The sequence below is a fragment of the Glycine max genome, chromosome 11 (assembly GCF_000004515.6).
Source record: "Glycine max cultivar Williams 82 chromosome 11, Glycine_max_v4.0, whole genome shotgun sequence".
Taxonomy (NCBI): domain Eukaryota; kingdom Viridiplantae; phylum Streptophyta; class Magnoliopsida; order Fabales; family Fabaceae; genus Glycine; species Glycine max.
The window spans coordinates 11,552,751-11,580,377 of record NC_038247.2 but is presented as its reverse complement, the minus strand read 5'-3'; the positions used below and the strand labels follow the sequence as shown (position 1 = coordinate 11,580,377).

General features: G+C 33.6%; 3 protein-coding genes across 7 annotated transcripts; 1 reads left to right on the top strand and 2 right to left on the bottom strand.

Annotated features, from left to right (window-relative positions):
• Window positions 1–9: 9 nt before the first annotated feature.
• Window positions 10–6,654, bottom strand: LOC100794259 (isovaleryl-CoA dehydrogenase, mitochondrial). 3 transcript variants are annotated; one of them, XM_014773102.3, is made up of 16 exons: window positions 6,376–6,453; window positions 6,098–6,162; window positions 5,611–5,694; window positions 5,466–5,523; window positions 4,837–4,961; window positions 4,706–4,750; window positions 4,440–4,488; window positions 4,248–4,357; window positions 2,481–2,557; window positions 1,850–1,900; window positions 1,689–1,753; window positions 1,296–1,450; window positions 1,152–1,192; window positions 1,017–1,071; window positions 397–453; window positions 10–298 (listed from the first exon to the last, which is right to left on the bottom strand). In XM_014773102.3, the coding sequence occupies exons 2-16, from the start codon at window positions 6,110–6,112 to the stop codon at window positions 152–154; spliced, it is 1,134 nt and encodes a 377-aa protein (XP_014628588.1). In that variant the 5' UTR covers window positions 6,113–6,162; window positions 6,376–6,453; the 3' UTR covers window positions 10–151. The 3 variants fall into 3 exon arrangements, with proteins under 3 accessions (XP_014628588.1, XP_003538049.1, XP_014628589.1); XM_003538001.5 differs by lacking the exon at window positions 6,098–6,162 and having other exon boundaries at window positions 6,376–6,654; XM_014773103.2 differs by lacking the exons at window positions 6,098–6,162; window positions 6,376–6,453 and adding an exon at window positions 6,000–6,023.
• A 4,271-nt stretch (window positions 6,655–10,925) lies between these two features.
• Window positions 10,926–14,526, top strand: LOC100816099 (transmembrane protein 209). 2 transcript variants are annotated; one of them, XR_005887150.1, is made up of 8 exons: window positions 10,926–11,188; window positions 11,261–11,316; window positions 11,387–12,309; window positions 12,947–13,145; window positions 13,256–13,441; window positions 13,596–13,972; window positions 14,146–14,385; window positions 14,497–14,526. XR_005887150.1 is itself a non-coding variant. In XM_003539061.4 (7 exons), exons 1-7 carry the CDS (start codon window positions 11,025–11,027, stop codon window positions 14,284–14,286), a joined length of 2,046 nt encoding a protein of 681 aa, XP_003539109.1. In that variant the 5' UTR covers window positions 10,926–11,024; the 3' UTR covers window positions 14,287–14,526. The 2 variants fall into 2 exon arrangements, 1 of the variants encoding a protein (XP_003539109.1); XM_003539061.4 differs by having other exon boundaries at window positions 14,146–14,526.
• A 2,174-nt stretch (window positions 14,527–16,700) lies between these two features.
• Window positions 16,701–27,423, bottom strand: SIZ1B (E3 SUMO-protein ligase SIZ1b). 2 transcript variants are annotated; one of them, XM_041006413.1, is made up of 18 exons: window positions 27,067–27,423; window positions 26,836–26,947; window positions 26,092–26,172; window positions 25,631–25,673; window positions 25,318–25,390; window positions 24,933–25,095; window positions 24,616–24,746; window positions 22,332–22,400; window positions 21,655–21,742; window positions 21,498–21,573; window positions 21,249–21,322; window positions 21,026–21,133; window positions 20,167–20,328; window positions 19,977–20,081; window positions 19,812–19,892; window positions 18,499–19,720; window positions 17,312–17,453; window positions 16,876–17,207 (listed from the first exon to the last, which is right to left on the bottom strand). In XM_041006413.1, exons 2-17 carry the CDS (start codon window positions 26,857–26,859, stop codon window positions 17,314–17,316), a joined length of 2,640 nt encoding a protein of 879 aa, XP_040862347.1. In that variant the 5' UTR covers window positions 26,860–26,947; window positions 27,067–27,423; the 3' UTR covers window positions 16,876–17,207; window positions 17,312–17,313. The 2 variants fall into 2 exon arrangements, with proteins under 2 accessions (NP_001340428.2, XP_040862347.1); NM_001353499.2 differs by having other exon boundaries at window positions 16,701–17,453; window positions 26,836–26,968; window positions 27,067–27,241.
• Between the last annotated feature and the right edge of the window lie 204 nt (window positions 27,424–27,627).

The window sequence follows — 27,627 nt, the reverse complement described above, 5'->3', positions numbered from 1 at the left end:
CAAAGTATATAAAAATGTAATATGGCAGAATTTTATTCCTTGGACCAATGATCAATTCTCGTTTGATGAATGTAGCATTAGTTTAACAAACATCTGCAAGGGAATTTCCCAAGGGGCTCAACACCATCCACATATAAGGTATGGTGGCATGTTATTGCTCCTTGAAGAGTTCACGTCCAATAATCATTCTTCTGATCTCACTAGTTCCTGCACCAATCTCGTAGAGTTTGGCATCTCTCAAGAGACGACCAGTAGGATACTCATTCACATAACCATTCCCACCTAAACATTGTATTGCCTGAAAATTTGGTGGGGGGGTAAAAGCACTAAAAAATGTGAATAAAAGAACAACAGTAACAACAACTATAACCGATGCAAGCAACTTTGTTTATTTACCTGCAAAGCAACCTGGGTTGCTCTTTCAGCTGCACAAAGTATAGCTCCAGCACAATCCTGAAACAGCAGCAAGATAGCAAGCTTTACAACTCAATGAATAGGGAAACAACCATGGTGAGAAGTTTGTAGGAATGTACAATTGAGCATGAGGCTAAAATTGAGGCGAGTAAAATTGTAATGAAACAACATCTTAGCTTAAGGGCCTGTTTGGGTTATCTTCTTTAGAAGCATTTCTAAGAGAAAAAATGAGAAGAAAAAAATGAGATGAATTTCTCCATAAAGTTAAAATGAGCTATTCATTAACTAATTTGTAGAAACTCTCTCATCTCTAAAAGATGAGAAGACATCTACAAATTAGCTAATGGAAAAACTCATTTCATTTTTTTTTCTTTATTTTTTCTTCTAGAACTGTTTCTAGAGAGGCTTACCCAACAGACCTAGGGTTTATGATTGTGTTTTAAAACAATTGCAGAAAACATAAACATTTCAATTTCATGCAATACAAGTAATATGTAAAAAAAAAAGGTAGTTTTGTAAATATAAAAAAAATCCATTTAAAGAACCAAATGATGAAGCTCAATAGTACATTCAACCACAAGATAAAAGACACGTGGATGGACCTTTGGGTCAACTTTTCCGTTGTCACAATCCCGAGCTACTGAATACACATAAGACCTGAAATGAAGAATGTTATCTACTGCCATGCAAACTTATTTTGAAAGAGAAAAGAGCACCATGACATTAGAATCTTCTACCTAGAAGACTGTAATGAAGTATACATGTCAGCAATTTTCCCCTGTAACCAAAGATCAATTGACAATGTGATGGCTAAGATTCACATAAACATAAAACACATATGCAGGATAATTGCAAAAAATATGATGTGTATAATAATAAACCTGTATAAACTGAAACTCCCCAATAGGACGACCAAACTGCTCTCGTTGTCGAACATAAGGAAGGACGACATCAAGACATGCCTGCATAATACCAAGAGGACCAGCTGCCAAAACAAGTCTCTCCAGATCCAGCCCAGACATCATGACATAGACTCCTGAAACCAAAGAATAAGTGATAATGAATGACACTTGACATGCAACAATAACTAAATGTTCTTCCCTTTTAATCAGGATTTGCATTGAAAAAAGAGAAAGGAAAACTAGTGGCCCTACTTTGGAGAAGCTTCTTTTAATTTACACAAGTAGTGCCACTAAAAACAAAATTCTGGTACAGAAGTAACAAAAATAAGAAAATTATTTTGCAAATAATAAAGAAGACTACAAAAGCAATACCTTTCCCTTCTTTCCCAAGAATATTTTCGTCTGGAACAAAGCAATTCTCAAAGACAAGCTCACACCTGCCCGCAGAATCCCATTTTGTCAGTTAAAGTGAGGGAAAGTGATTAGGAATGGATTATATATAGAAATTTCTCACAGAACATATGCATACATACGTATCACTTCCTCGCATCCCAAGTTTATCCAATTTCTGGGCAGTATTGAATCTGTAGTCAAACATAAATAATGTTAGATATTCATCTTTCATCTCTATTTTCTCACTGTAATCAAATGATTTATCATTTAAGGGAGGCCTCATCCTTTCAACCACGTTAGAAATGCTTTTTCTTCTCGTATATATTACATGCATGTTATTTATGAGTGATCATGACTCTTTCTTTCTCTATCATTTTCAAAGAAGGATTTTTTTGCAAGCTATAGACTCACTCAGGAATCAAATTTGAACTATTTTGTTAAAAGCTTCCAGCACCTTTTTATTTTTTATTAAAATTATTTTGCATTACTTCTACAGCACATGGTAAGTCCCACTAAACGAGTCTAGCATTAAATGATACATGAGAGAAACTTGGGTTAAAATACAATTTAATATCCATTAGTTGGAGAAGCATCACTTGTCAAAGTGAAATTGTAGCTTAAAATCATGTGATGCCAGTAAAGATTAACATCCCATGGTTTCATTGGTCATAGCAAGTGGTCACATTATTGCCTAAGAATTAACTAATTTGAAATACAGAGGTTTGTCCACTTAATATTGTATAACTTGTTGTCAAGGTTTAGAGCAATTACCCAGGCATTCCCTTCTCAATGATGAATGCAGTAATGCCTTTTGACCCAGCAGTTATGTCTGTTTTAGCATAGACAACCTGATTCAATTCAACACAATCAAATACGTGCTATGCATTCTCAGCATATGTCTGAACTATAATAAAATCAAGTTTTATATTACATGAGCATCCTGTTTCTTCATAAAGATATTGGTCACCAACACAAAAAAGTGATATTAAATTGAAAAATATGGGATCCAATTTACTTGGAACCCAGGCATTATGATAAACATGCTTAGCATTTTCTTCCTTACATATTTACCCATTCATGGTGTAATAAGGACTTCTCTTCATTTTAGCATTATGGGAAAAAGTGATCGAGCATAGATTAAGAGAAGAGACAAGGACTGCAGAGAATCAATTTGGATTTGTGCCAAGAAGGTTACAACAGAATCTATTTATCTTCTATGGGGGTTGATAGAAAGGCACCAAAGTAAAGAAAAAGAATTATATATGATCTTTATTAACTTACAAAAAGCATATTATTGAATGCTGAAAGAAGTGTTGTGGAAGGCTTTGGAAAAAAAAGGTGTTTGCATGGCTTATATCCAGACTATACAAGACATGTATGACGGGGTAACAACTAATATGAGAATTTTTGGAGACAAAACTAAGGAATTCTCTATAAGTCTGGGTTTACATTAGGGCTCAACCTTGAATTATTACTTGTTTAATCTAGTCTTGAATGAGCTTACCAAGGAAATAGAAAAAATTATTCCCATATTCATGTTTTTTCACATATGATATGGTTCTAATTAATAATTAAGGCTTCAAGGGAAGATATTAACTTTAAACTTGAATTTTGGAGATAGATTTTGGAATCAAAGGGTTTTTTGCTTGAGTAGGAGCAAGAAGAATATATGCATTGTAATTTTAGCAAGAAACATGAAAAAAATGATTTGTAGGTAAAAATTAGAGAAATTTTCATACCACAAGTTTTCAAAGTTTATGGGATTAATCTTATAAAACGATGGGGAAATGAATAAAGATGTCACACACATGATACAGGCTGGGTGATTAAAATGGAAAAAGGCATCAAGGATTATTTGTGAATGTAAGTACTTACCAAGCTTAAAAGGAAGTTTTATTGTACAATTGTGCAACCAACTATACTCTATGGTAGCGAATGTTGGGCTTTAAAACAACATGAGAGAAAAGTAGGAGTAGCAGAAATTATAATGTTAAGGTGGATGTGTAGTCACACAAAAAAAGACATTATACAGTATTGCATACAAGGAGATATTAATATGGCACCTATCAAGGAGAACATGATACAAAATCAGTTTAATTAGTTTGGATATGTGCAAAGCGGGTCATTGGAGGCACAAGTAAGGAGTAGATTGCATTGCTTTTAGCTTTAGCCCTACAAAAAGGGTAGAGGGAGACTAAGAAAGACATTGGAAGATATTATTATTAAAAAGAAACTCATGGTGAACAATATCCTGGAGAATTTGGTTTTTGACCAAGGCCTATGACATTGTGTGATTCATGTATCTGACATCACCTAATGGGATAAGGCTGTTGTTGTATGGTGCAATAAATCCTTATGAAATATTGATCTTTTTCTTCATTATTTTGCAATCAGGTCCTCAAATTACGATAATGATATGCAGTTACATGGAAAAATAGTCCATTGAAATTACAAATTAGGGAAACACTGCTCTTTTAGTTTTCCAAAGGCAAATCAAACACGAATATAGTCAATGCAATGAAATTTAAAGAAACTTACTAATGTTTGAGCAACTGGCCCATTAGTACACCACATCTTGTTCCCATTAAGTACATAGCCCCCATCTACACGATCAGCCTTGCATTTCATGCTGACAACATCAGAACCAGCTGCAGAAAAGTTATTCACTTAGTAAAGTCCTTGGAATATCTCAAAATGCAAGACATTATAATTCAAGTTCACACATCTTACAATTGGGCTCGCTCATTGCCAAAGCTCCCACATGATCCCCAGAAATAAGCTTCAAAAGTGAAGAGAAAAAGACAACTTAGCTTATAAATAGATAGATAAATAGACACAGAAAATTTGAGAAAAACTACTAATGATGAGCACAAGAAATAGAAAGCTATGAGCATTTTTGTTTGATAAAGTCAATCTTTTACACATCATCGGCAAGAGGGCAAGGCAGCAAACATTTCACTGAAAATAAATAAGATTAAATTGCACAGAACTAGAACCTTTGGTAAATATTTCTCTTTCTGAGCAGGGCTTCCATTCCTCACCTAAACAAAAGGAGGTAGCAATCCTGAAGACTCATTAGAAGGCCATAAATCATTCAAAGAAAGAGACTTAAGTTCTCTTCAATTACCAGCTGATTGATACACAAGTTTGAATGAGCACCATAAGAAAGACCTACAGATCCTGAAGCACGGCTAATCTCTTCCATTGCTATACAGTGATACAAGTAACCTAGGCCAAGCCCTCCATATTCCTCTGCAAATAAGCAGAAATAGAATTGCAAAAGTTTGTTGGCATACAAGACATGGCCATATTGTAAAGATTCCAAGTATACTACATTACTACTAATCTTAAGTTAAGAACACCCAAAGAAGAACAACTTCATAAAAAATTATCGTCAATATGACTCTATTTATAGAATAATATCGAAGAATGATGATTTGTGAATATATGAATAATTTGATTAATTTCTACTCAGCCTGCAAAATGCAATAGTATCTGGTACCTACCTATCTTTGGGGAGGGGGAGGGGTATATCAGACACCTTTTTTCAGTAATTGGAAGTTATGTGCATCAGAAAAAATTGTGCTTTGTTGGCATTTATTATCTTCACAATTGTATCACAGGATATACAGGGAAAATAATAACTGTCAAATGGAAGCCACAGTAACAGATAACACCAACAGCTTACAAATCTAAAAAAGAAATTCTTTTGACATATCAGAAAATGGAAGCAGTGAAGCAAGAAAAATAAACTACCTGGTGCAGTAATCCCAAGGAGATTAAATTCCCCCATGCTTTTCCATAAGTTCACCTCCTAAAATTACATCAAAATATAATCAGAATGTGTAATATACTATGAGTTATGTTCGTTGGCATGATAGCAATAGACCCTCATACATACCTTTGGGAAATAATTTGTTTGGTCTATTTTCGAAGCATGAGGGGCAATATTTTCCGTTGCAAATTGAGCAACACTTTCCTTAAACTGCACCATTCAATAAAACCTTCCAATCATTACAAGCATGACATGGCTCAACTTTTTAGAAGCTAGTACACAATATCATCTTACGCAATAAACACATTCTTTAAAATGTTTTGATGCAGAAAACAATCTTTAAAATGAAAAAGGATCTCAAAATTATTCTCCCACTAAAAAATTCTAAAACCAAACAATTAAATTTGTGTTTGGTTGTGCTTCAGCCAACCAAAATTCTCAAGCTAGCTTGTGTAACTTGCCAAAATACAGTAACTTAAGCCAATGGCATGCATTCCCTGACAAATAGCACATACCCAGGTCAAAACATCATGCTAAAAGTCATTGGATTTTCCTTTTCTACATCCTTGACAGACCAATTGAAATGAGTTAAAGAGAGAAATGAAAGATTAACCAGAGCCGTCCACATTTAGTGCTCAACTATGTATCCAGAAGAATTGTCACCATCAGAAGATGCACCTAAGTAAAGTAAAATAAAATAAAATATACTTCTTCGAGTAAAAAAAAAAATAGTTCATTTTTCTTATTTTATTGATCATATAGTAATAACTTCAATCAAGACTCCATTTTTCACCCACCAATTACTAATAACCGTGGTTTCTAGAAAACCCAGATGAAAAAGGCCAAACATTTTGACTAAGCTTTAAAAAAAACACTGAAATATGAAGGAACCTGTGTCTGAGTTTCGTCGAAGAGCAAGGAGGTGGAGAAAGCAGCAGAGTGAGGCCGAGATTTGCTTCTGAAAACAGCAGAAAAAATGGACCTTGCGGTGTTGATCCTATGCATGGTGGCAGCAACGAAGATGGGCACAATTGAAAATTGAAAATTGATCGATTATAGTCACTAATAGTTAGCTGTTGTTGCCACACTCTCCATCGGTATGGGTTAATTATATATTCGTTTTTGGTGCTAAGTAAAAAAATAAATAAATAAAAATAATGATAATAATAATAATAATGATAATAATAATATTAGTGGCAGTTTCAGATAAGGATGGAGGTTGTAGCCACCGTGGATGTTCAGAGTGTGTGGGAAAGTTATTTCATTACGAAACGTTTCTCAACAAGGTGTCTGTCTACCTTGTCCTTAAAATGGGACCCATGATTCAATTGATTTTCAAAGCTCAATTGTTTAATTTAACAGCAGTTAAATCGGCAATAAATAAATAATATTTTTAACATTTTTAATATGATATTATTGTATAATGTTTGTTTTATAAGATTGAAAAATAAAAAATTATACATCATTTATAAATTCTTGTTTCTAAGTTTTGATACACAATTTTGTTACAGTAAAGATATCTTGTTTTTTAAAAACAAATATTCAGCTTGTTAAGTAAGATGATATAGTCTTTAAGTTTTAATAATTAAGAAAGTGTAAGGCAATTATATTTAGAATATGTTAATTAATTAATTAAAATATGAAGGTTAGGGAGAAGATGTTATTCAATACCCTTTGAGATAAATTTACTAATTGTAGTCCATATAATGTTAGGGATAAGTTGTTTTAATTTCTTTAAAGAAAGAGAATTATTCTTGATATATATAAAATCTACAATTCATACATTAGTTAATATAGTTTCATAATAACTAGCATAAGTTGGTATTTACAAAAATGTTGATATGATGCATTAAGGATGTTTTTTGTTTTTTGCTTTCATATTTTTTTTTTTGTTACATGTTAAGGTGTACTTGATTGTGAGAAGAGAAAAAAAGGGAGAGGAAGAGAATAGATAAGAAGAAAAACTTAAGAGAAATATATAAGAAATGGGATGGAATAGAGTAGAAATAAAACTGATTTGGATGAAGAGAAATAGAACATAAATATTTAAATTAAAGTGATTTGGTAAGTAAAAAAAATAATATTAAAGAAGAAAAAAGAATATTAAGTAAAAATATATTATTATTACGATAAATAGTTACTTTTATCATTGAATATATTATTCGCTAACAAATGTGTTCCTGAAAGATTAAAATATAAAATTTAGTTCCTGAAAGTGTAAAAAGTGTAACAAATATATATATCTGACCTTCATTTGTTATCATTAATAAAATAGTTTATGTGATATAGAGGGATGAATTTGTCATTAGGAAGTCATCTTTGGACTTAAATGTCAGTCATTTTTTGTTAGATGAAAAATATCAATATTTTTTATTGAAGAAAAAATGTCAGTAATTTGTTTTGGACTTAAATGTCAGTATGTTTCATGGGACCAAAATGTTAATAAATTGTTATTATTGGACAAAACTATTAGTAATTTTTATTGAACTTAAATATCAATATGCCTCTATTGGAATAATTTGTTAGACCTAAAATTTTATTTCATTTTAGGGTAAAATATAATTTTAAGGTAAATTTTTGCAATTTTTATCGTTATAAACATAACATTACAATGATCACTTAAAAAAATATATTGAATAATTTAAAATAAACACAATAATAACAATAATATTGATTATCAATCATAATTTGACTGTCATAGTAGAAATTATCTAAAATAAACATTGTGTCAATTTACCAAAATAAACATTATAATAGCGTACCAATCATTATAAATTTTTCCAAATTATAATAGTCACAATCTACTATAACTAAAAGATAAATATATATCATATTTCACTTCTTCGAATATTGACTATTTTATAACGGTGACGGACGAAAGTTAACGTCCGGATATATTTGTATTTTCATCTTTCAGGGATACATTTGTCAGCGAATATTGACTATTTTGAATATTGACGTTCGGATACACATATATTGACATCCGGATACACATATATATCATATTTCACTTCTTCGAATATTGACTATTTCGGAGACTAAATTTTGTATTTTCATCTTTTAGGGACACATTTGTTAACAGAGTGGAAAGACGAAAAATCAAGAAAATATTATATGACAAATATGCCCTTATGTTGACAATTAGATATGACCATGTTGACAATCATTTCAGTAACAAATTCGTCCATCTGTGTCACGTAGGCTATTTTATTAATTGTGATGAGCGAAAGTTAACGGTCAGATATATTTGTTGCACTTTTTACACTTTCGGGAACTAAATTTTGTATTTTCATATTTCATATATGCATTTATCAGCGAATTACATATTCAGGGACAAAAATGACTATTACCCTTATTATTATTATGTGGTAGGAGAAGAGTCACAAGTTCAACACATGGAACGTAGCACAACAACAGATGGAAATCACATGTCCTCTTCCAATCCCACCAATCAAATAGCGCCACATCAATTGAAATTCAAACTCAGTCTTTCTCTCCTATCCACCCATGTCGTGACCCAAATCCGAAACTCCCGACCCGAAAAACTTCATTTGCACCAATGGTATGCTCTCCTCCAACTAAAGAACTCACCAACAATGCCTTCAATGTCTACACCATCAATATCGTTGTCACCCACAACAGTCACAACACCTCCTTTTGAAAGAGTGAACTGGAATTTTAATTGGCGTGGCGTTATTTTATTGGAGGGACAAGACCTGTAAGATAGGGAAGGAGATAGGTGATTTCCATCCCACAACAACATGCTAATAGAGTACAATTTCCTCTTAAATATCTTCTTCTAGGTGAGGAAATTTTTCTCTATGGATCCCCCTATTTTTTTTTAAAAAAAACTCTCTACTACAATACTACTTGTTGCAACCAAACCACCATCAACTTTGTATTTCTCTACCCTTCCTTGTTTTTCTCACATACTTAATCGCAATTAAGCCACTCCTATGTGTCACGTAAGATCCTGGACGAAAAAAGTGTCACATATATAAATGCAATAGTAAAATGACATCATTTTGATTATTGAACTGTTATATTTTCTAAAAATATTAATAATGTTTTGGTCCCTCCTTATTTTTCAGAGACATTTGACACATTTTTTCTTACTTAAAGTTCAACATGATTTGTTTTGTTTCTTCTGTAATTTCTTAATTAAATTAGTGTATTACTTCAATTTACGAAGAAAAGATATATGACTTGTCAATTTATTATTTGTTCAACCAATATATTTGTTGTACTTAAATTGTATATTTTTTTTAAATATACATGTCTATAAACACACGTGCATATTTTAACAAAAGATTTTGTCATGATATTCATTTGAGTAAATATCATCTTTGAAAATTGAGGAATGAAAAATGTTGCATTTTTGTTTTTAGTAAATATACCTAACTCAATGGCAGTATCATTTTTGCTTTCTGGCAAGCATGTGCAAAGACCAAAAAGATGATGTTGTTTTAGAGGAAGGAATGCGACAACTCTTTGACAACAATGATAATGAAGACATGATCAGGAAGGGAGAGAATGATTAGATAAGAGGGAAAGGTTGTGGTGATGATAATAACGAGGAAGGAAGTGACAAAGAGGGATAGTGGTTGTCGGGATCTAGTGAAAGGGAGACGAATAAATCTTTGATTAAGTGGATTGGAGAAAGGTACTTGCAAGCCATGTGATCAAAGAAAGGGAAAGAGAGAAAGATCCATGTGTCTAATTCTTATTAGATAGATATAAAATGAAATAAATTCAAACTTAATTTTAGGCAAAAAAAGAAATAAAATGAAATGTTATATTTTTATATGGAAGAAGAATCAATAAAAATTTGTACAGGAAAAAAATTCAAACTTTGCTAACTTTATATGGATGAAAAACATAGTTTAACATATTTTTTACTTTGTTAATTTTACAAAGATGAAAAATATAATTTAACCTAATTTTTTGTAATTAGATTTAATTTTCACTTTAATTTAAACTATTATCATTATTATTTTGTGATTTCAGGTTTTTCTCTCTCTTTTTTATCCTCTCCTTTTAAAAATCATAATAAAAAGTAATAACCTAATTCGTATTACTTTTCACTCTCGTTATTATTATTAGGGGTCGTGACTCTCTAAATTTTTTAAATAATAAAAAATAGAAGTTAAATATAGATAATAAAAAATAATAAAATAAAAAGTACTAAAAGTAATAGAAAATGAATGTAAGTTAAAAGAAAATATTAAAATTTAAGAATTTATTTAAAAGTAAAATTATCCAATAAAAATGGAAAGTAGTTAATGGGTGATGGATCAGTTTTAATTTACATAATTAAAAAAAATAATTATCATTAATAATTTAATATTATTAAGAATAAAAATAAAATGATGGTGAAAACCGACATTAGTTACACAAAATTATATGTCTTTTATATTATATATTAGCATATATAGGAAGATGTGCGGGAAGACATGAGTTTGTAAATTGAAGTGCGAAAGAAGCTTAAACCCCAAAACCAAAACCAAAACCCTAGCGAGGTTGGTTGGTTCCCAATTCCCATGGCTTCTCCTTCTCCACCGAAATCGAAGTTCAGTGTCTATCAAAATCCTTCCTTTTCTGCGGTTCTCACTTCCAACAGTCTTCAACCTTCCAATTCCACAATCCTCTCCATCCTCTCCTTCTTCTCTGCCTCCGCATTCGTTTTTCTCGCTGCCTTCTTCAGGTGAATGAATGTTCACTCTCTCACTCTTCTCTTCACAACAATTCCACTCTGCATAACATTCACACATTGCAGGGAAAACGGCTTCGTCCACATTTTGTGCTTTGGAACTTTGTCCCCTGTCACAGCTTGTAAGTTTTCAACCTCAATTTTATTCATTTTTTAATTAGGGTAATTTCTGATCCATTTTTTGAACTTCAGATTGGCTTGCCAAGACGCTACAAGCTATAGTGGGTTTTATCTTCATTGGAACTGTTTCTGCACTCTTCAACGTTGTGTTTCTGCGTAGAGCTAGGTATGCTGGCGGAGGTGCTGCTGTTGCGGCTAAGTCTCTGTCTGATTCTAACAGTGTTCATAGGAATGAGATTTTGCTAACCAAACATCAATTAGGGCTTTTAGGAGTGAAGCCAAAGGTTGATTTGGTTCAACCTGACTCGGCGAAGAAGCCCCCCAAGTCTAAACCCCAACTGCCTTCTTCAGGTTTGCTGGTTCCCCTTCACCAGCCAATTCCCAGTCCCACTCGAGGTTCTTCGTCTCGCATTGATGCCGATGGTTCAAACTCTAATAGGGGTGGTGCTGCTCGTTCTATTGGTACTCCATCAAGGTCACCAGGTTTGGCGTCGTTGTATCTTTCACCGGGTGTGGTTTCTCCACCTAGGAGTTTGGCTGGCGTGGATTCGGTGGTTTCGAGTCCTTGGTCTAACAGGCGAGTCTCCTCTGCTAACAAGATAACGTCCGAGGAAAAGCTGGAGAGATTCTTAGCTGAAGTGGATGAAAGGATCAATGAATCAGCGGGGAAGATGTCTACCCCACCTCCTACAGTTCCTGGTTTTGGCATTGTGAGCCCTAGTACAGTTACAGGCTCAGCTAATACCTCAGGAACTGCAAGGCGTACACCACTGAGGCCTGTGAGGATGTCTCCGGGCTCGCAAAAGTTTAATACTCCCCCTAAGAAGGGTGAGGGCGAGTTTCCTGCACCAATGTCCATGGAAGAATTTGTTCAAGCTTTTGAACATCTTGGCATCTATCCTCAAATTGAACGGTGGCATGATCGACTCAGGCAATGGTTTGCTTCGGTTCTGCTCAATCCTTTGCTTAACAAAATCGAGACAAGTCACATTCAGGTTTGGTTTATTCTTCATTTCTTCTTCTATGTTCAAAGCAAGGTTAAACAAACAAGAAAAAATATTGACTGTGGAAGTCAATATATGTGATGGCAACAATAATTTTCAATGACAGACAAAGTAGTATTTGATGTGAAATTTTTGTGGAGAATTTCAGGACCTCTCATTCTTGTGCTTCGATAACTGTGTAGAGCTGGTTTTGGAGGGAATTAATTTTGGGTCAGGTTGCTTTTTAGAGTGTGTTTATCTATTCACGTTATAAGAAGAATGAGTCTTGTTTGGTTAATTCGGAAAAACTACTTAAGGTTTGCTACGTAATTAATCACCAAGAAAAATGGGTATAACTATAAAGCATACTTTGCATTATTTGACTAATATAGATTATGGCTGGTAATACTACTGCAAAAGGTTGAACACTAAAGAGTTTTTCTTTTGCTGAAATATCAATTTTTGAAATCTAAGCCGCTCAAATTAATGTGTGGCTGAGCCACCCAAACTAGGCAAAAGCAGTCAAAAACTCATTTTGGCACTGTATTCGAATGAGCTCTTACTCGTTAATTTAAGTTAGAAGCCCTTAACATCCAACATGATTGGGGCATCAACTAATTCCCTGGCTCTAAGATTTCCATATTGATAGGTTATGCAAGCAGCTGCTAAACTTGGTATTTCAATCACGATTAGTCAAGTGGGCAGTGATATGCTGTCTACTGGCATCCCTTCTGCTTTGCCAACAATTGATAAGAATCAAGAGTGGCAACCTGCACTGTCTCTCAATGAAGATGGATTACTTCATCAGTTACATTCTACTCTTGTGCAGGCTATAGATTCTTCCAAATGTATGTTGCTTCACATTAGTGAATTAAATGTGATTTTCTTCCAACTGTATTATATTTGCTGATAGCTTCTGATTTCTGACAAATTCCACTTGGTTTATATTTGTATACAGCCAAGTTGCTTGTATCTAATATGCAGCAGTCTCCACAGCAGACTTCTTTAGTTTCTATCATGCAGGATTGTGTGGATGCTATCACTGAACACCAAAGGCTTCAAGCCTTGGTTAAAGGAGAGTGGGTTAAAGGTTTGCTACCTCAAAGCAGTGTTCGTGCTGATTACACTGTGCAAAGGATCCGAGGTAGACAGAATTATGGATATATGGCTCTTATTTGTCATTAACCCTCATCGGATTTCCTAAATAAATTGAAGCAGAACATTATTAATCTGATTGGTTTCATGGCCAGCATACACCAATGTAATCTAACTTTAGTTAACCTTGTCTTAATTTTCAGAGCTTGCAGAAGGAACATGCTTGAAGAATTATGAGTATCTTGGAAGTGGGGAGGTTTACGATAAAACGAATAAAAAGTGGACACTTGAGCTACCTTCGGATTCTCACTTGCTGTTGTATCTGTTCTGCGCTTTCCTAGAACATCCAAAATGGATGTTACATGTGGATGCCATGTCATATGCTGGAGCTCAATCTGGCAAAAACCCATTATTCTTGGGAGTCCTTCCCCCAAAGGAAAGGTTTCCAGAGAAATACATTGCTGTAGTGTCTGCTGTCCCTTCTGTGCTGCACCCAGGAGCATGTATACTAGCAGTTGGAAAGCAGGGTCCCCCAATTTTTGCCTTGTACTGGGATAAGAAACTGCAGTTTTCTCTTCAGGTCAGTAATGCCTGTATAGCTTCATGTTATGAACTGACATCAAATACTTTTGAGCCTTCTTTATTATTTAACCCACATTCCAATACATATCATAGTGTACATTGTGAGCAAGCAGGCTACTAGCCTACTGTTATTTTTTCATGTTGGTTTGCTAACAGCTATGGATTTGTCAGGGAAGAACGGCACTTTGGGATTCCATCTTGCTTCTGTGCCATAAAATTAAGATCGGGTATGGAGGTGTTATTAGGGGCATGCATTTAGGCGCTTCAGCTTTAAGCATTCTCCCGGTTATGGAAGCAGAATATGAAGATTAAATTTTGTATGATTGAGAAACCACTCTGCTTCTATCAACATTCAGCACGCGGACTACAACTTCTGCAGTAAATCGCAATTCTTGGAGCCAGACATTGCAGGTAAGAACACGCTGGAGTTGAACTCCTGATTTTGGGTGTTGATTAGAATTATGATGTTTACAATTCCCGGCTCAACCATTTAACTGTACCTGGGATATTGCACTTTGTCAGAAATGAAATTTGGATAGCTCCTGACCAAAAGATTTACAGTCTCTTTGTATGCCCTTCCTCCTCGAATGCAGTTCTCTACATACTCGATGCTTTCCTTGGGGGAAACTTGTCCCGGCCCATTTGATTTGGTTGATAAAACTAAAACAAACAGAAACTAAAACAGAGCATATTTTAATGTAATTTAATTGCATTTTTCTGTTTCTGAACATGTTATCAACACCTTTTTTTTTTATAACAAAAATTGACTTATTTAGACACTATGCCCGAACAAATTGTAGTCCTAATGGGTGGGTACCGAAGTAAATGTTTCACTTGCCATAATAACTGAATTAAATTATGCTTGTTGTAAGCTTGGAATGTGGATGGTCATAGGGGACGAACACCATGGGTTGGGTGGAATTTTTTATTTGTAAGAATTGAAGATATGTATATAGAGATTTACAATAATTCATCTCAACCAATCTTAATCATGGATTGAGGTTTTTTTAGTGTATTAACAAGCACATAGTATGATAAAAAAAAACAAGTACATAGTATAAGAAATGAAATTATGATTAGTATAATTAGTATGTAACGAATAGTTAGGTGTTTTAGTTTAAATGGAACTAAGAATTTCAAAGCAAATCTCTAGCTTCATAGTTATGTGCAAGATCGGTCTTAACATTTTATAGGCCCGAAACACAACAATATAATGAGCTCTTATATACAAATAGTAAAAAATATAAATATGCATTGCATTAAAAATAAATGCAAAATTTCACTAAAATATGTTTCATTACATTAAGCCAAGCCCCTAAACGTAATTGATTAGCCTACTATTATTGACAATTATTTTAAGCTCGTTTGGCTGATCAATATAGGTTGGTATCTATATTAAATTTAATTTTTATGTAACTTTTTGATATTCTGTCCTCAATTACAAGGTTATTTCAATTAATTCACTCCCTTGAGAAAAATAGTTGGTTTAATTAATTATATTAAATTTGTTAACTATTTGTACTAGTATTTTAATATTATTTTTTCTTATCTTTTTATCCACTTAATTATTTTTTATTTAAGTTTGGACTAAAAATAATTAAGAGAATGTAGGAAAGAATAATTAATATATCTAGAAATTAAAAAAGTGATCTTATAAGGAGGATGGCGGATAAGCTAATCTAAAAGATGTTGAGACACGTTTGAATAAGTAATTGAATATACCATTGGGTCTAACTCAGCAAAATATGTAAATTGTTGGGAACACTTTAGTTTTGATCTTTGATTCCTATATATAAAATTTAAAATCATCCTACTTCCTCTATACATTTTACATGTTGAAACACACAGGCAGTGTACACGGCTAAAAGGGACTTATTTTTTTAAGAAAATAGTTATGTAGTAATTTTTTATGTTGTTTTTATTAATAGATTGAAATTATTTGTTATTTGTCTTTTTTAATTAAAATTAAAATGACATGTTATTGAATAATATTATTCTTCTCATTGTTAGTTTTTCTTCTAATGATTATATTAAACAATTCATGTTAAATATTTTTTAACTATTACATCAACATGTAATGAATTTATAATAATAGACTTAAAGTGTTTCCTTTTTATAAAAAAAATAAGAAACATAAACCAAAACTTAAATTATAAAAAGAATTAAACTAAAAGTTGGTATATTAATAAATAAAATGTGAGTTTTAATTTTAAAATGATGATATTTTGTCAGCAATAAACTATAGAGACCGCTAGAATATTTTCTTTGGGGACCAAATAAAAAAATTATAGTTTTAAAAGATCACTTTTTTATAAGATCACTTTTTTATAAGATCACTTTTTTAATTTCTAGATATATTAATTATTCTTTCCTACATTCTCTTAATTATTTTTAGTCCAAACTTAAATGAAAAATAATTAAGTGGATAAAAAGATAAGAAAAAATAATATTAAAATACTAGTACAAATAGTTAACAAATTTAATATAATTAATTAAACCAACTATTTTTCTCAAGGGAGTGAATTAATTGAAATAACCTTGTAATTGAGGACAGAGAATATAAAAAAGTTACATAAAAATTAAATTTAATATAGATACCAACCTATATTGATCAGCCAAACGAGCTTAAAATAATTGTCAATAATAGTAGGCTAATCAATTACGTTTAGGGGCTCTTTTCTCTTGTCTCTATTCAACTATGCAAACAAAGAATAATGACAAGAAGCTCATCTGAAACCAAATACTTAGCCAGGCAAGAAATATAGATAGATCCTTACGGGGAGGCATCATAGGTGCCTAAACATGTTAAATAAATATCAACGTCCAGGTGTTATGAAATGGGCGTCTATCTTGGCCGATCATGAGGCATGATACTTGAGACAACATAGTATTCTAGAAAAATGGCCAGAAACAATATCTTTGATTTCACTGTTGGATCTGATATGTGGCTAAAACATTTACAGGTTATTGCTCTCAGCAGAGACAAAAATGCAGAAATAATATACCACCAAATTTGAAAGTTTGAACTACAGATTTGAATGATTAACTATACAACAAACCAGCACTATACCCCCAGCAAACATCTGTCACAAGGACAATTTAGATATCAAGAGCAAAGAATCATTAGGGCCAACATCTTTGCCAATGGGGTAGGTGAAAGCATTTTGGCACAGGGTAATTTGTAGCTCTGTTCCACCAGAGATGCCTCAGACCACATTATCATTATGTATTAACTGCCATTTCATGAGGACCAAAAATGCCTCTCAACTTTCTTCAATTTCTAAATACGAAATCTGATGTTAAGAGTACCTAAAGTTCTTGAGACACAAGGTCTGACCTTTACTCTGAATCTGAATCAATAGAAAGGTACAAGCGGGGCCTTACTGAACGCTTTTGCCGAGGAAAGGAGAAAGGGCTATCTGATCTTTGCCTTCTTGCCCTGTCAGATCTAACATCATTCATCCCAAGGAGTAAAGAAGCTGCATAAAGAGGAATAACTAATCAAGAAAATTAATGGATTTTTTTTTCTTCAAAACAGCATTAATGATCATTGACTCAGGTCAAAATGCAATTATCTGATAGGGGGCCAAACACAATGAGGAAGGTGAGGAGAATGGAAGAAGGTGCAAAATGCATATAGATGTAGAGAACACCAACCTCCTCAACTTAACATCCTCCAAATTTTCAAGTAATAAAAAAACCATTTATACTTTCTAATTTCTATGCAAGTAAACAAATTATGGGCATTTGGGTGATTTTAGGAATAGAGTTCTAAAAATTCTTTTTCTGACACAAGGATATGACGCATCAGCAGATTAACACAGCCATATAGTGTATCTTAACAAATCCACAACTAAACATTTGAAGGTTTCTAACCATTTAACAGAAGGAATAGCAGTGCTCGATGCAAAGAAACTGAATACCCAGCTTCCAATCCTCTTTCATAGTCCCTCTCAAATAAACATGATATGAAGCTTAGGGATGTACTAAAAATCACGCATGAAAGAATTAAAAACTCTCTCAAAAGAATTAAAATCTACAGTAGAGACACATAGCAGAGACAGGCGTCCAAGAAAAAAAACTAACATGCTTTCAAGAATGCATACATTTTCAAGTGTTAAAAGGATGCATAATAAATATTCTTGTCACAAAACTCAATTATTAAGGCCAAGATGTTCTATTTTGCAGAGCATATATTTTATCAAATTATTTTATAATTTTTTATTATAAATTACATCTATCTAAACTAAAATATATTATGATGTATTACATATATAACAAGGACACACTTTTATTTTATAAAAAAATCTGCTAATTTTTTCTTTTACTTTTACTAATTTAAAGGATATGGTCAATTTTGCTTCATTAAATATATTTTATTATTCTCTCATTGAAAAAAAGCTCCATTTCCTACCTATAGTCACACTCAACTGCACACTGCCATGAAATAAAAAGGAGTTTCCAACAAGAGTAACTTCCACTAAAAAATAAGGAACATTTCAGTAAGGTCAGATAGCAACAAACCAGTATCATCCAAAGTATTCTTGGCGCCTTCTCTGGTTGGGATTTGATGTCTAGAATTCAACCCATTTTGAGTGGGAGCATCACCATTGTTACCACCAGCACCACCTCCAAGTCTAAGGGATATCCAATCCTCCTCAGTGCAGACACCATTAGCCACATTTGCTTGATCTCTCAATTCATTGTGCATGGATGAATCTGCTGGTCTTGTGGGGAGAAAAATCTGAAATGAGGGATCATCTCCACCAAATGCCAATGGATTGTCCACCAAACCACCATTCAAATCAGCAACTGAGCGACCAGCAGAGGACTCTTGCAAGATACCGCCAGATCCCAAAGCAGTATCTGGGGCCAATGCATAACCATTTAGTGACGAGGAGCAATTCATAGGATCATGCTGCAGATGGACCAATGCGTCAGACACATCTGCATCAGAACCAAATAACTGGAAGCCAGGACCAGCTTGACTTCCAGAAGGCAATGGCCATAGGGAAGACATCCCAAAATCATCATCATTAGGAAAGAGTCCCAAGCATGAATTTCCACCAAGATTATGATCTTCAGTATATGAATCAACAATTACAGGTGGTGGTACAGAGTAACCATCTGTAGCATCATTTCTGTTGTTCTTATATGCAATTGCAGGAGATGCCAACAGATCATTGTCTTCTTCAGAATCACTAAGAACAATAACTTCTGCACCACCCACCTGGGCAGAAGTGTTGGGTGCAGTATATTCATATGCTAAATCAACATTATTGAGACACAAAGAATCCATCTCAATCCCATTTGTAGTGGAATAGTCAATATGCCCACCACCACCCTGATTTACACTAGGATCGTCACCATCCCGACCACTTCCAGTGGCACTGCTGCTCATTGGAATAACAACCTGTTCGGGATTTCCAAAAACCCTTTTCAAATTATTACCAGAAGAGGTGTTTGTGCCCTCAGGTTTACTGACTTCCCAAACTCCATTGCAATTCTTCTTTATGCCAAGTTTTAAACCAGCAGGACTGTCTGAAACACCTTCCTGTTTAACCTGCTTCAATGTATCCACTCTCTTAACATCTCCATCAGTTGAAACACAAAGGGTTCCATCAGGAAGGCGCCACTGTGCTAGATTTCCTAATTCCAGGCGTTCACTTTCACTCTTTACCTTAACACGCCAAGAACCATCAGGCTTCACCTCAATCTCTGCAATTTCTTCGCCACAGTTCATCATCTATACCACCAAAGTAATTTAAATAACTACAGAATTTTGTCGAATGGAAGATTTATGAACACAAGAAATTATTAAATTTTTAAGTAACTACCATAGAAGTGATGCGATTGAAATAAGGGTCAATGATGATATTCTCCAAAGCATAGTTTTTGAGACATATAGGACATTGCCACTGTAGAAACAATTCAATTCATCAGACTTAAAATCACTACATTGGGGTTTAAATCATGCAACATAACATTTGTTAGAACCTAACCTTTCTTGATCGCTGATTCATTTCCACAAAAACTTCAAGATCAAAGCAACCCATGTGAATACAGGGTTTAAATCTTCCAGCAATCTTCATTCTTGAACCACTCATCTAAAATTTTCACCAAAAAAAAAAAAACTGATTAGGAGGACTTCATGAATTGCTAAAATAATTCATCTATTGATGAAAGCCATACAGGACATCGAAGGTTGATAGTGAAAGTATCTGAAACCACTTCCAAATCACTGTCACTATCAGCATCATCAGCTGCATTTCCTCCCCCAACACAACGGCAGACACGTGCAAGAGCTTCTTCAAATTTCTCTCCATCAGACTCCTTTGGGATTGAGTTTAGGATCTAGATAACAAAGACTCAACTATTTAACAAGTTTATAAGAGTAGCGGAAGGGAAGCAGTTGTATGTTAAGCATATTCACAACAAAGTAGAAACATAAAATTCAACACCAACATCTAAAAACAGACTGATAGGATGGTACAATTGACAACCAGGCTTCCGGTCTGTCTCAATAACAAACAACAGAGAAGAGTTGAACCAAAAGCAAGTCACAACCAATTAAAACCAGAAAACTTGGTCAAAACCCAAACCAGATCTAGTTATCATTATGTGAAAAAAATTGGCATTCTTTTATTCAAAAAAGTCTCATAAGCCAGACAACTTGAACCGAAACAATGCTCAAGAAACTATAAGAAAAAAAATCAAAATATTTTAACTTACTTTAGAATAGAAGCAACACTTTTTGAGGCCCATACACAAGCTTTCCAATTTATAGTGGAAGAAGAAACATCTTCCAAGGTTGAGTGTGGTTAGGTGTTATTCAAAATTGACAATAAAGATAATTGCAAAAGCATGTCATGATTTGTCAAGTTTCAAAAGAAATCAATAAAAAGGAACCAATATCAAGAACTTTGGCCCAACATCATACAGGGAAATACTTTAAACTTGATTATTTCAATATCACAAGGATGGATTAAGGAACCAACAGTAACTAAAAATAGTTTGCTTATAAATTTATCAAGCTAAGAGTGCAATCTACCTGCTGCATGCTGCGCCTTTTAACAATACGAACCCCTAAACAAAAAATGCGAGCATCGCATCCTGTTAAGGAAATCTTATTAATTCCGTCTTTTGTATATGGCGTGATCTGACAAAAGAGAAATACAATAAGAAATTGAATAAAACAAATACAAATAGTAAATGAACTTGTCTCAATTTTAAATAGTTGCACAATTCATAACTGTATATGACAACAAACTTACAATTGGACCGTCATCCCGACCATTAGCCCCAAGCAACTGTGAACCAGGTCTGTTAGTTGCACGAACAGGAACACCTATATAATCATAATGGTCAAATCAAGGAAAATAGATTTCATCACAAACATATATTTGGTGTTTTACTTTAAAATGATGTGCTTCTAGTCCCATAACATACCATGAAAAATAAACTAGACTTCCAACATGAAATCTAGTTCCAAATTAGTAAGGAGAGCATGACTCAAAACATACCATTGACCTGCAGGTCTGTATACTGTGGCCATTGCATCCTGAATGGAACCTTGTCGTTCAGGAGCATACACCAAGCCTACAAGTCATTTTTTTAGTAAGAAAACCAATGCATAGAAGGATATGCATTATTATACATGCACAGAAAATCCAAACCAACCTCAACATCAAATTCTGGTTTTGATACTAAGTCCATGTCAGCTCTAGTCAGTTGAAATGTTCTCTCCACACTCTGCACTGGGTTGTTTCTGAAAAATTCAAAAAGGAATACGGTTAACATAAGCCATTCAGGAAGAAAGCCACATTGAAAATTTGGTTTTAAACATCAATGCAGATAATTATTTGCACAGGGTTGTGGCTTGGAAATAAAATGAAGTTTACTAGCCAAACTGCACCTAATAAAGATTTAAGGAAACAGAGAGAGAAGAAAAGGAGAAAATCTACAGTTCTTAACAGGTTATTTACCTGAGTAAATTCCATCACAAAAAATCAAACTCAATACCTAGAGAATTTTAATTAACAAAACATACAGTACACTGCATCAACATAACTCGAAAAAAACAATTTAAAAGCTTATCACCAAGGCAAGGAACTTGCACTCGTGCTCAAAAAGAATTAGACAATTTCCCCACTGCAACACCCCCCTCACCCCCACCCACCCCTTCCCCCCAAAACAGAACAAAAAAAGGCAGAATGAAGGACATCTTAGTCTCTTATATGCAAATTAGGTAACAAACAGTATATTTAAAATCCCAGTATTAACAAGGAATTCAGTTAATAAAGAAATAAACCCAATTACACCAAATTAATTTCAACAACCCCACACCATGTACTCACCCATCAGTTGGATTACTGGTTGTGGTCAACTTCACAGGATGCAAAGGGTGTGCCACTGAAACCCAAAATCTGTAACAGAGAACAGCAGAAGCTACAAAGTTGAGTGGCAAAAATATGAAAAATACTAAATAATAAAAAGTATAGACTAACAATGTCAATTATGAAAGAATATAACAGACAAAATGAGGCAAGATCCATTCAATAAAACAGAACAAAAGAATTAAAGTGAAAGAAAACATATAACTCAAGCATCTTTGTGAGTCAGAAACTAATCATAATGATTATCTCTAGGCATAACTAAAAGACTAGGTACATGTTTGAATATGATTATTGTTTGTGGGGGGGGGGGGAAGCTTTTTAAGCTAGAATGATCAACAAATTTATCAGTAATAAAAAACCTTTTTCTAAAGGAAAAAGCTTTCAATCGTAAGCAAAACTTTAGACCTCGTGATCAAAAGCTATCAGATTATTTTTTTAGCTAACTTTTGTTTTCCCATTTTATCCTCGACAATTGATTATTTTTTAAAATATAAAACTAACTACTAGAAATTAACTTATAGCCCTTTCGCGATTTAATATAAAATTAAATGGTTTTTTATTAGACATTCAAAACAAAATAAATTATCTTAAAATCACCTTATAACTAATATACCAAAAATAACTTATATCTATAATCAACTAGAAGTTTATAACTTATTGAAATATTTTTTTTCACAACTAACCTGAACACACTAAGATATAACAATGTTACCATAGAAGAATGACTGAATAAGCATGAACAAATTCACAAACTCCAGAACCATTATTGGGCCATAAAGTAATCATCAGACTGAAACTTTTTTTACAATATTGCACTTTTGTATCATCTCACAATCAAGGTTATCAAACTCGAGAGTGTACGTAAACTTGTGATAGCTCGGTAAACTCATAACTCCTAAGAGTCTAGTCTACTTAAAATAATATAATAATAAATACATATAAATACCTGTTTTATTTAGGTTATTATTATTTAGTTTATTATAAACAGTTTTTTATATTTTATAATACCATTATATTATTATTTAGTTGATTATATTATATATTATGTTTTAAATGGTTTTTTATATCATTAATATTACTATTATTATCATTTACTATTAATAACATATTATACATTATATGTTATGCTAAATAAAAATAAACAAATGACAACTTCTAACTTTCAAAAGTATTAAAAAAGTTCCAACAATAGCTGGCACCATGTATTCAAAAACAAACCGAGAGTTCCAACTTTCAGCTAAGACAAAGAGCAAATTACAGCAACACCTCTTGAGCTTTTATCAAATTACACATAACCCTACCCTTTTTTGATTTTCCTACATTAACCTCCATTCAAGTTTGAAAATATTACACTAACACCCCCTATATGTTTGAAAACATTACACTGACAACCCCTCAATATGCCCTCCAAACTTACACCAACACCTCCTACAAGGGAGGTGAAAGTAATGGTTAAAAAATTAGTGAGTGCTTGTGTAATTACACGAAACCTCACGGGATGTTGCTATAATTTGCTCTAAGACAAGTTCTTAAAAAAAAAACCAATACGATGCCATTTTAAAATAGGGCTCTATTCTTTCAATCAGGTAATCTTCTCACAGAGCAAGCAGAGTCAAAGCAGCAGTCACTTGAACAGAGCAAGCAGAGTCAAAGCAGCAGTCACTTGAACAGAGCTTCATCTGAACCGAGTTCAATCGGCATGGGGAAGACTGAACCAGACAAAAATTGTGAGGGAGAAGAGAAAAAAGAAATTGAGAAAAGAAAGAAGGAGGATGAGGGAAATCGCAAAACAGAAGCCCAAAACGACTGTCGATTTAGCAATTTTTGCTCCACCACTGAACTTGCCGACTCACCCACAAACTCGTGAGTTTGAGCAATTCTACCCAAGTCTGCACGAGTTTATGTGAGTCCACCCAAAAACCAGTTTGCTAGCGAGTTCACCCGGTTGGTGGTTGTGCACTTGTAAACTCGTTCAATTCTACGAGTCAACTAGCAAGTTTGATAACCATGCTCACAACTACAAAAGCCCAGTTCACCATACCAACAGAGTATTGTAGCTGAGAAATTGCAATCATAATCAAATAATGTTAACCATGCAACCCTAGAAGAAAAAATGCCATGCTAAAACCCTTTAACATGAAATTCAAAAATTAAAAATTCATCATAAGGAAAACCCTGTAGACAAATCATTATCGCCCACTCCACATATAGCTATTAGCTAAAGTAAGCAGGGAATTCAACATACGGGTCTGCACGAGTGAGACGACAGAGTTCACAATAAAATTTATCAGGAACTGGTGGGATGCCTTCGGTAGGTTTCTCGGGAATAATAACACAACTGATGTGTTGCCACACATGGCATCTTGGATCATCACACTGCAATATGATGAGGAAAATTAAAATTAAAAAATTATATAGTAAGAAACATAAATGAAAAGTGGATCTGACCACCAAAAAAGTGGATGAGATAATAAATTGACTGAATAAATAGTATCTGCATGTACTGATGTATAGTGTTTCTCTTTATCATAAAGAAATAAGAAACCATATTTAATGGTACACCTTGACCAAATCCTCTGTTTCCAATCTACTTCCACATAGACAGCGAATCTTTACATCTCGTTGAAAAGCATCATCAAATTCACTTTTAACCTTTACACTACTGCTATCTGATGCACCCTGTCCCTTAGAAGCTAGATCAGTGGCCCCTGATATCTGCATTTTCCTAAGTAAAAGAAAATACAAGAATGTGAATAAACGGTAACAAAGTCAAAGACAAGAAATTACATCATATATGAAGCACTATAATTGAGGTAAACCAGACCTAATAGTAAGGTACCAGATCATTTATGTGAACTCAAGCCAAGTATGTTACGTCACGGTATGCATCTGAAGCATACAAAAGCTAGAAGAAAATATTATCAAGAGTGTTGTTGCTAAGACTGACCTATATGTATCATCCACTAATTTTGCCACCTGTTCTTTTCCACCAGCATTCTTCTTAGCCCACATTTTTGAAACTGGGAAAAGAGCAACAAGTTGCTTAGTTAACAGGAAAAAAGGAGGAAGGAGAGAGATTGAGAGGCATGTGAGTAACCTGTAATTGGACACACTACAATGTAAAAGTGAACCATATTTATTCCAATGTATAGGCATAATCACAACTCAAACAGAAACATAGTGAAAATAAACCAGATGTATAAGATAGAATTAGACCCAAAGGTTGAGTCCTGTGCTTCTGCATGTGTGCATAACTTTACCTTGTTCATCTGAGAGAACGGATAATATGCGATCAACAAGATCCTACAAAAGACGAAACACAACATCACTATATCATCCAAAAACTCAAAGACAGCATATTAAATTTAGATTAAAAAGGAAACGATATATGGAGTCCAAACCAAAGATACTACAACAATAAGATGAAACTTCATGTCATAAATTGACAATATCCATCTATTTTAAGAGTTGTGAACTCATATTATTAACCATTAAGTATGATGTCTATCCATACAACGATCCATATATTGCATGTAACACGTTTAGAAAATGCAAAAGAAAAGAAAATTATAAACAGAAGAACTTGTTATCAACAAGAAACAGTAATCAGAGAATAAATGATATTCAACAGGGTGTCAGTCAGTACTAGCGTTCAAGGTTTCATCATAGAAAAAGCCTCACAATAACAAAGGCGGAGTAGGTAATAGTTTTATTATCTCACCTGCTTCTTTCCCTGCTTTGAAAGGTGTAACTGAGTGAGCACATCTTTGAGCTCTTTTATACGAAAATAGTTCAACTTTTCCTACAAAGAGATGTCAATAAATCAGGAAAATAAATAGCATACCCCAATGATTAATACAACAGTACACAAAATCCAATACTAGAATAAAAGCAAAAGAAGAAAACAAAAATACCATCGTTTGAAGAAGTAATGCGAATGGAATTCAAGTTTAGCTAGCTAAAAAGTAGAGCAGGATCAAAAATTGAATAACTAAAAAGTATCCAACCACGGAATCACATTGTCCACAAAGTATCCAATAATATCGTTAACAAAAAAAAAAAAGATCACAGAAAAATTAAACCAGTTACAGGATACATAACCAAGAATATAAAGAAAAGAAAGAAAAAAAAATTAAAGTCCAACCAATCAAATCAACAAGGCACATACATGTTTTGCAGTAAAAAAGCTCCTTCACATTTCCGTGCAAATCCAATTTTAAAAAAAAATACACAATTTGCTTGCTCTTCCAATATATATATATATATATATATATATATATAAATCTAAACCTCGTGTACTTCTGGTCACCAAATAAATCAATCATAAGCGTTTTTTTTTTTTACGAATTAGCAATACATGCAAATGAATCCCTAGCGGAAGCAAAGTGTTTAATTGTTCATCTATAAGTCAATTCAGAACGTGCGTGTGTGCGTTAGAGACCCTAAACTGAAAAATCAAGGATACCTTGACGCTCGGTACCAAATCCATGCCGTCAAACCCAATAATTCGGCCCGAGAAGAATCACGAGAATCACAAACCGGAAAATCGATGACGACGACGACGAAGCTAGCGCATGCTGACACCAACAGCACTCGGTCTGATTAAATCAAATTAAAAAAAAAAAAAGCGAACTATGGAACTGAGCGAAATGAAAATGGAACGGTGATTGATCGATGGAAGAGAATGAATTATTACCATAGAAACGAAGGATTAGGGTTTGGGGGTTCACACCCACTATACTATTGTTAGCACACGGTTTGTGTTGTGTTGGGGGTGGCTGGGTTGGGTTTGCTTTGCGTGTTCTTTTGACCGATCGAGGAGACTCAAAACAATGCCAGAACAAATCTCTCTCTCTCCACTTACAAAATTCGGACCTATCGCCGACTATCCAATCCGGTTTTTCTACGGCAACACGTCCGGGTTGGGTTTCCATGCGCTCACGTCTACGACCATACCTTTGTCAATGTCAATATTCTATTCTATTACTTCCTTACTGAAAATTGAGAAAAAAAAATATTGACCAAGATAACAATCAATGTGAATTTGGAAGAGGTTGGTGCAGCCATGGAGGGGAATAAGTTTTTTTTCTTAACTAGAGAGACGTTCGTGCATACTAATATTTGAAATTTCATACATATAAATTATTACATGTATACACTTATATAATTTTGTTAATTTGGATAATAATAATGTTTAAGTATTGACAGAAAAAAATACATTAAATAAAATATGAATTTGAAACATGGGTCAAGGTCC

What these genes read in the sequence shown, in the direction of transcription:
- LOC100794259 (XM_003538001.5), bottom strand. Translation starts at nt 6,489, where the DNA reads ATGCATAGGATCAACACCGCAAGGTCCATTTTTTCTGCTGTTTTCAGA. An exon ending in CCTTGGGATTACTGCACCAG is followed by an intron (nt 4,962 to 5,465) that starts GTAGTTTATTTT and finishes GCTTATTTGCAG; the next exon opens with AGGAATATGGAGGGCTTGGC. An exon ending in ACTTCATTACAGTCTTCTAG is followed by an intron (nt 1,072 to 1,151) that starts GTAGAAGATTCT and finishes TCTTCATTTCAG; the next exon opens with GTCTTATGTGTATTCAGTAG.
- LOC100816099 (XM_003539061.4), top strand. Translation starts at nt 11,025, where the DNA reads ATGGCTTCTCCTTCTCCACCGAAATCGAAGTTCAGTGTCTATCAAAAT. An exon ending in GGCTATAGATTCTTCCAAAT is followed by an intron (nt 13,146 to 13,255) that starts GTATGTTGCTTC and finishes ATTTGTATACAG; the next exon opens with CCAAGTTGCTTGTATCTAAT. An exon ending in AACTGCAGTTTTCTCTTCAG is followed by an intron (nt 13,973 to 14,145) that starts GTCAGTAATGCC and finishes TGGATTTGTCAG; the next exon opens with GGAAGAACGGCACTTTGGGA.
- SIZ1B (XM_041006413.1), bottom strand. Translation starts at nt 26,859, where the DNA reads ATGGATTTGGTACCGAGCGTCAAG. An exon ending in CAAAGCAGGGAAAGAAGCAG is followed by an intron (nt 25,674 to 26,091) that starts GTGAGATAATAA and finishes CGTCTTTTGTAG; the next exon opens with GATCTTGTTGATCGCATATT. An exon ending in TCAATCGCATCACTTCTATG is followed by an intron (nt 19,721 to 19,811) that starts GTAGTTACTTAA and finishes TTGGTGGTATAG; the next exon opens with ATGATGAACTGTGGCGAAGA.